General features: G+C 44.2%; 1 protein-coding gene across 1 annotated transcript in view; it reads right to left on the minus strand.

The window, feature by feature from the left end:
- Window positions 1-3,317: 3,317 nt before the first annotated feature.
- FBXO45 (F-box protein 45) overlaps window positions 3,318-8,567 on the minus strand; it is a 6,791-nt gene continuing 1,541 nt past the window's right edge. Inside the window, exons 2-4 of the mRNA XM_019473571.1 lie at window positions 8,438-8,567; window positions 7,905-8,261; window positions 3,318-5,892 (exon numbers count right to left, since the gene is read on the minus strand). Of these exons, the coding sequence (XP_019329116.1) occupies window positions 5,707-5,892; window positions 7,905-8,261; window positions 8,438-8,567 (673 nt within the window). The 3' untranslated portion in view covers window positions 3,318-5,706. The remainder of the gene's footprint in view (window positions 5,893-7,904; window positions 8,262-8,437) is intronic.

Below are 8,567 nucleotides of genomic sequence, written 5' to 3' on the forward strand. Positions count from 1 at the left end.
AGCCCTGCTGAGAAGGACTTGGGGGTACTGGTGGATGAAAAGCTGACATGAGCCAGCAATGTGCGCTTGCAGCCCAGAAGGCCAATCGTACCCTGGGCTGCATCAAAAGAAGCGTGGCCTGTTCAGCCTAGAGAAGAGAAGGCTTCAGGGACACCTTCTTGCAGTCCATCAGTACTTAAAGGGGGCTTATAAAAAAGATGGCAGCAGACTTTTTAGCAGGGCCTGTTGCGACAGGTCAAGGGGGAATGGCTTTAAACTAAAGGGGGGTAGATTTAGACTAGATATAAGGAAGACATTTTTTACGCTAAGGGTGGTGAAACACTGGCACAGGTTGCCCAGAGAGGTGGTGGATGCCCCATCCCTGGAAATATTCAAGGTCAGGTTGGACGGGGCTCTGAGCAACCTGATTTAGTTGAAGATGTCCCTGCCCACGGCAGCGGGGTTGGACTAGATGATCTTTAGAGGTCCCTTCCAACCCAAACTATTCTATGATTCTATAAAATTACCAAAGGTTTAAGCTGCAGAAACCGGGAGCTCACAAGAAGATCAGACACTACGCAAAAGACAAGAACAGGCAAGGTTATACCTTCATACGCTTCCTCATTCAAACATTGCCTGCAGGTAAATATATAGCTTTTAGCATAAGTAGACCAATACGGATTAAAAAGACAAAATAAATCAAGCAAACATGAAACAACTCAGCTAGTTCACAACAAATCTGCAAGTGCAGGCATGGAAGGAAAAAGACACCCTTGTTTGTTGAGCTTGTAAAATTGCAGAAGAATAAACAACACTTGCAATATACAACAAGTTTTATTTTAAAATCCCTTTTCAATGATTCGGGGGGGGGGGGGGGGGGTGTCCAACTGCAATGGAATTTATTTTTTTTTTAAATAATCTTTTGATGATACTACTATTTCCTGGTCATAAATGCCTGAGAGGAAGAAAAGCAAGTCTGGGAAGAAGTAGACCTTGAATGGCAACAGTGAGATTTTGTTTGAGCCTCTCAAATCCCTTTGTCTTTTAAGACGATCTCGGAGTCTCAGTTCAGTGTGCTCTCACTGAAAATAATTTTCTGAACTGCAAAGATTTGCTCAAGGATTCAAATGAAGAAGTATATTTCAAAAATTCTGTTTCCATTATCCACTTCTCCATGATCATCTGTTTTGTTGAGGTTTTTTGGTTTGGTTTGGGTTTTTTTGTTTTTTTAAGAGGCCAGGAAGCAAATGCTAATGGAGAAGGTTCCGCATTAAACGTTTATTTTGCACAACACTTAGGAAATGCAAAGTATAGGCTCCCACAGCAATGTTAACTTTGCCCTCTTGTGGGGAGGTGTGAGAATTCATTCAGAAGCCACACAACATGTACAGCATCATACAGCAGTATGAAAAAAGATGCTTATAGTATAAATTAGCATCACTACAGGAAAAGCTTTCTGTGTTCATTTACGACTTAATTAATTTTCCTTTCAACCGAATTATACCTTAGTGCAAGGTGGACTTCTATCACGTATAGAAATCAAACACGTCCCACTCCTAACCATTTAAAGACCTGTTTTGTAAATATAGAAAGGATCCTAGAGCAGATGTCAATTATGCCTTTTCTGGCTACAGATTTCACCAAATTATCTGTATTGTGCAAGAACTGGCACTGTTCTGGAGAACAGCAGCACATATAGCACTTATAGCTGCGTTCCTGCCAGCGTCCAGAGCTATTTATAGCGTGTAAAGATTTAGCTAGGACTGAAATACCAGTATTGAAATAGCCCGGTTCAGGAATCACTGAGGGCTGGTTACCTCTCAAGTACTTAGAGAAAGTAAGTTTTGTATGATCAAACTATTATCAGGCCAAGCATTATTTTAATTCATCACTGTTGTGTCATCATCCCAGTGAAAATGGAAGAGGAAAAAAAATAGAGGTAGCCATCTGGAAAACACACCCGTGTGTTAAGGAAATTTAAGAATGTAGATCATCGGTAAGCCGACAGAAAAGCTAGTACGTTCCAGCTTGCTACCGGATTCAGAGGCAGGCAGAGAACAATCCAGCTACATGCGAGGCAGCAGAAGTTCAGCCCACAGGATCAAGGCCATCTGCTCCTGGCTAGTTTTGTCACCTGAAACACAGCCAAAAGTAACAAAACCAAATGGCGTTTGCTAGTAGAAGGCACACACAGGACTCCCGAAAATGCACACTCACCACTGCATTTTAAGTGGGGGAAAAAAAAACATTTTCAAGAAAATATCCCTACCAGGGTGAGTTTCCCATGCCATCTTGATTTACTAGTTTGTGCCAGCAACACCTCTGTCCTCTTACGGAAAAAGAAGTCACACAACTGACTTCAGGCCAACACAAGCCACCACCAAAGTCAAGAACAGACTCTGCCCCCAAAACAAATGGCCATATTGAGCTCTTCACTTCCTCAGACACAGAAACGTGACCAGGTCAGATGACCAACTATTAAAGCTCCCAACAGGTTTCACAGCACACTTAAACCACAAGAAATTCTGACTTTTATTCAAAAATGCTCACTTATCAAAAAATTCTGGATGTCCTGCAGGATTCTGAAGCCAAGACCTGTGAATCTGACTGATATCTGCTATGGGAGCTATGAACAGTTGGTGTTCCTCCTGGCCCAAAGCAGTTAAATCACTAGTCGGGTTAGGGAAAATACTTCAAACAGCTGTTTAGCCAACTCTGAAGTACCTCAGGCTAGAAAAAGTGATTCTACATTTTTGGCAAGCCAGCATCAAACCTCTTCACTCCTGAAGAAGCTCACAGAGATGTTAGCCAGAAGTTCACCACTTAAAAGCAAATTCTTGATGCCAAGAGTTTGGAAAGTGCCTCGGAGCTCACAACCACAACAGAGTCTCCTACTTCTTCCTAAAATCATCTAATTCTTCCTAAAAGCACTGCAAAATATTGAACTTTTATAGGGAAAACTAAAGAAACAGAAAGAAGCCGAGAAGCTGACCTGGGGAGGAGGCGCCTCGGTACAGCAGCAGGGCAGGGCAGCCTCAGCAGTGAGCACACCACCTCAATTCAAATCAAGAGACCTCCAGCGGTCAGGAAAGCCTTTTCCCACACTGTCACATGCAAGCATCCCTGTTTCAAGGATGCAATTTCCCAAGCACTGCTATTAGAGCACTGAGTTTTCAAGACCTCGTTAACCACTCATCAGATTCTCTCTTTTCAAGCAGTCACGTAGCAAATCAGAGTCCCAACACCTCCATCTTCTCGGTGCACAAAACTGCTACTCCATTTTTCCTATCGGCACACAACGGATGTCATTACAACAATCCACACCAATATATCCTTCTGAATTACAGCAGAGTTTATTTTAATATTTTGTACAGCCAGCATTGGTCTCCAGGAATAAGTTATAATCTTACACAAGTGAGTCCCCCCCAAACCCACCCTTAAGGAATGTTCAACTTTCAGTATTTCTAATTCGGAGGGAAATTATTTATAGGGTAAGACACAGTCTGAAGAATGGAAATCAATCTTAATTTGTGAATAAAACTCCTCGGAAGTTCTCAGGGTTTACTTGCATCTAATTGGATTCATGAACAAGTGCAGAGGTCACATCTTTCAGGACTGTACTGAGAACACATTCATCTCGGGGACAATTTTAGTTTCTGAAATTGGACAGGGTTTTCCTTCCTTTTTTTCCCCACCTCATGCCCCACAGTTCTGCTACGCAGATACGTACTTTACAGTCTAGTACAATCAATGCTTGTAACGGATTTTTCCAAAAGGTGCTCGTATGCCTGTCCCACTTCATTTATTCGGTTGTTCTCAGCACCACTTAAAACACCTTCACTTCTCACTGTGTATTTTGTTTCTTTAACGCAGCCAAGAGGAATGGACCTCGATATTGCCTTTAAGCAATAAACAACACACAAAACAAATAAATACTTTAAAATCCTTTTAAATGGTAATGACATACGTACCCTGTTCCAGTGCAGAACTTGGTTATCTACTAGGTAAAAAGCACTCCAAGGATAGCTCTTCAGCAGCAGACTAGGAGCCTCACTCACCTGGCTTGCACCACTCTCCTCGCAGTACTCGAGTAATTGGGGGGGGGGAAATGAGCAACAGCCTAAGAGGAATTCCTCTCTTCCATGCTCAGAGAATTGCCAGTGTCCGATATTAAGCAATTCACATTCTCTAGTGCAAAGAAAGCAAAAAGAGGTTGTATAAACATTTCCTTTTCCCTCTCTGAAAAGCATGCCCAGCTCTGAAATAGTTCAGACAGCTCTGGGAAACACCAACCAACAAGAAACGAGAGCCAGGAGCTAGCCGCAGGGCTTACAGATTTTAATGCCCTATTAAAAGAAGCCCTTCTGGGGCTCCCTACAGACCTTTCAACCTCAGAGGAGAGTGGTTTCACCAGAAAGTCCCTCCTTACTACACCTCTCAGCTTCACAGCCACCCCAGCCTGCATATGCCAGCATGCCGACACACCGGGGGGTTTATACATGGGTCTTTAGAAAACCGGTACAAGTGAAAAAAGCCTGAACACTGAACCTGATCCAGAACCCCATCAAAGGGCTGGTGAGAGTTTTACTCACCAGGGGCAGGTGAATACTTGGGTACTGGGTGATTTTATTTAATTAAAGAAAGGTTCAGCCAAGTCTTACAGCCTTATAAAGCCATTTAAGCTGAAAACAAGGTCTGGATTCAGAAACTGAATGCTCCTTCCTCATTATTTTGAAACATTTTGCAACAGTGATTCGAAAGTGTAAGAATGCTTTAAAAGTTTGTATTTTTGATGTCAAAAGGAAGACAAGCTCACTGCTGTGTTGAGCCTTCCTTTCCTAAAGGGGACTGCAAATTTTGATGAAAGGAAACTCATGGGGAAAACGTTTTGCGTTTCCTACAGAGAACAAAACTGTGCTAAAGCTATGGAAACTTTCACAGAAAATGACCCAATGTAGCACCATACTCCACAAGAGCATCCCAAAATGCTTTACAATACAACAGAAGAAGTACACTTACATGAACATTATATACCTGTCCAAGGTATATTTTCTGATGCCACGTAGTGGGGTTTTTTTTTTCCCGTTAAGAAATTATGTCCCAGTTAGAATAAAGCAAACCCTTTCTCTTAACTGTTCTTTTCAACATGTTCTATATATACAACCCTTAAAATACACTTAAAAATAGCTGCACACATTTTGTATCATTATACTGGAGAAGGGCAGTCCAGACAGACCATGCTTCTCAGTATGTTAAAAATTGTAAATAAAACCCAACCAGACTCGCTCTCCTCCGGTACCCACATTGGCCCAAAGGAGGGAAGGGAAGGAACAAGCAGTTTTAAAATGGGAGTCTTTCACAAAACACGCTACTTACAAATCTCAGGTTAATTTCCTCAAGCAGTTTTGTATCAAATCCTTTCTTAAATATTTGAGGTCACCCACTGCCATCTTAACAATGAAATCTGTTGCAACATGCATGTGTCAGCTTCCCACTCAACCAACTGCAACCCTGAGGATTTTTCTGGCCTGGTAGAAAGAGGAAATGTAACAATTCCTGAAGTATGGCTGGTCCTCCATTTCAAAACTCTGTGTGATTCCCTCGATGGTTCTTGGACACACACCCACACTTTTTTGTTTTTCCTCTAATACACGTTTCCCTCTAACCAACATGCAGATTTCTCCTCCCAATCATCCACATCTCGATGTCCCAACGAAACAATCCACGTCATCCATCCAGAGGTTTTCCCAGGTAGACCAAAGTCACTTCTGTGTTACCATACACAGCAGACACTGCTGGATACAGGCAAACTTTTGGCAGTCCTCTGAAGGCAACTCCCAAGAACTCATAGCCCCTCTCAAACGCTAATGTTTTGTCTTCCATGTCCAGGATAACTCGAATCCTTTCACCTATCTGGAAACAGAGACGGGAGGGGGGAATAAAAAAAAAATACATAGAAAGAGTCAGCATATTCAAATGGAGACACAAAAATAAAGCATAGCCCACGTATAATGCAGCAGGTAATTTTGAAGCAAGGCTTTCCTGTTTCTCACGACTGCATTACTTTTATGATGGGAATTTCTCAATTTCGCTCAAATGCACTAGGATCCCAAGTACCTCTGCTGCCTGTTTCCAGTGGGCAGCCTGTATCTAACCACCTACATGATAATAAACGTAACCCTTCTCATATGAACCTTGTGAGAGCACCAAGAATGAGCATACTATGTGCCACGTGCTTCAAGATACTGCAGAGTTTTGGAAACTTTGTAATGGCCTCCAAGTTACCTGAACTCTGTGTTTAGCTGTTGCTATCACTGAGCAGTAATTGCTCTGTGAAGAGCAATTTTAAAGATGATGAACTTGTTTTAGAAAGGTAAGTGCCACATACAAAATATACCAGAATACACTACGATGCAGGTGCTGTCGCTGACAGAGGTATTCCCTCACCAAGGCAGAAAAGAAATTCCACAGCAAAGCTTAGGCAAAATAAGCGTGAAAAACCTAATATATATATATATATACACACACACACGAGTGAAACCAACACTGAACACAGCAAGAGACTCAGATCTAGGCATGCACGGTGCTCCCTGCATTTATCTAGTACACATTATTTTAGACATAAATAGAAGTCCCAGACACCAGCAGCAAGCACAGCAGGACGCCACACAAACTTCTGATTCTTCACCAGCCAGCCCCAATGCTGGGGATTTCTTCCAGCCAACACATTTTTCTTCTAACCAACACTAACAAACACGTGTTTCCTTGAAGTATATTTTCTATGAGTAGATCACTGTACACATCTTACTAAACACAAAATACTCCAAAGGATCACCGATTTGAGCTCTCAACAGTTTTTACAGAGAAAGCAGCGACTGCATTCACCCTTGAGTCCCCACAGGAGCTGGGGACTCTCAGCTTCAAAACCTTTCCTCACCCTGTTGCTGCAGAAAGGCCTAGACAAGGTCAGAAGAAAGCGACCACAAAGGGTAGAGTCTGGAAAGTGCTGAACCAATTTGCACGCTAGGGAACATGTGTGCAAATCTCTGTAATTACACTAATTTTAGGTATTACTCCCAAAACCAGCAGGTATAACCTTCAGACAGAATTAAGTGCTTGGTGGTGAACTTTTACATAAAATTTAGGAATATCAGATACAAGTTACTACACAGATCTTCGCCCACAACTGAAACATAAGCCAATACGCATACAAAGCCACAGCATTATGAGATGGAAATTATAATGCATGCAACTTAAGTTGTAACATAAGGAAATCCAGCAGTCAAAAGGTAGTTGTGTGAGCAGCCAGAAGAACAAAGATAAACAAAGATATAGGGACAAAAAGGTGGAACAGCACTTGCTCTTTAATAACCTGAAAGTATTTGAACATCACGTCCCAGCATCCCAGCTAAGGGATGTCACCTATGGGAATGCTGCCAGCGAGCAAACAAGCAGCACTCAGCACTGTTGCAGGTTTTTGCAGGAAGACTCTTACCTAAGCACTAACCTCGGCTCGCACTGCCATACAACCGAAGGGTAAAATACCACAGATGTTGACCTTGCTGTGGGCCAAGTCGTTACTTCAGAAGACTACAACAGCTTTTATTTCAAAAAGCAACATACTGTCTAAACAGACACCCATGGAACATGCTTCGCACTCAGTATTTGAAATAAAACTGGGGAAATAACTGAGGGTCAGGTGCATTGAACACTACACACAGGTGTAGCCTGAGGAAGCAGTAAATGAAGGGGGAAAAGGCTCACAAGGCAGAATCATTTGCTTTCTGCAGGGAAGGCAGAGAGAGACCCTTAGGTGGGCATTTAGGACCAATTCAGTAGACAGCCAGAACACGCGAGGGAAGAGGTTCTTGATGGCCAGCCGTCAGACACAGTGGAACTTCCAGCCCACACCAAGCCCCGCTCACCTGGTATTTGGGCGCGTTATTGCACTGGGGGAAACTGCCGTTCACCTCTCCGTTATGCAGCAAGTTATTGTCCACCAGGTTCCAGCCCCAGCTCTGGTCGTCACTCCCCAGCAGGGCCACATAACCCTGGCACTGCATGGCCGCCCGCTTCGTGGCAATGCCGATGACGGCCACGGTGCCCAGCGGGCCCTCCCACCACACCTCCCAGGCGTGGCGGCCCTCACTGAAGCCTATCTTGGTCCGTGCCCCATCCGTGCTCTGGGCGATGGGGTTGCGGTGCAGCGTGAAGCCGTTCTTCTTGATGTAGACATTCCGTGAGCAATCGTTGGTGCTGAAGGCGTGGTGGAAGGCACGGACCTAGGGGAGGAGGAGGGTGGGGGAGATAAAATCCTGTCATGTTTTTCAGGCCCCCCCCTTGGTTTCCAATGGCGGGTAGGCCAAGCAGCTAGGCGGGTGTTCCCGAGCACCTGGGGGGGCTGCTGAGAAGCTGGGGAGGGGTATTCCCGAGGGGCTGGGGGGGGTCCCGGGCTCACCTTGCCCTTGTAGGTGGGCACGTTGCAGAGGATGTCAGTGCGCAGGGCCTCCTCCGCCAGGCAGCGGGCCGCCAAGCTGCGCCACACCTCGCTGTTCTCGTCGCCGTGCAGGACGCGGTGCCACAGCTTA

The sequence above is a fragment of the Aptenodytes forsteri genome, unplaced genomic scaffold (genome assembly GCF_000699145.1).
Source record: "Aptenodytes forsteri isolate BGI_AS27 unplaced genomic scaffold, ASM69914v1 Scaffold679, whole genome shotgun sequence".
Lineage (NCBI taxonomy): Eukaryota > Metazoa > Chordata > Aves > Sphenisciformes > Spheniscidae > Aptenodytes > Aptenodytes forsteri.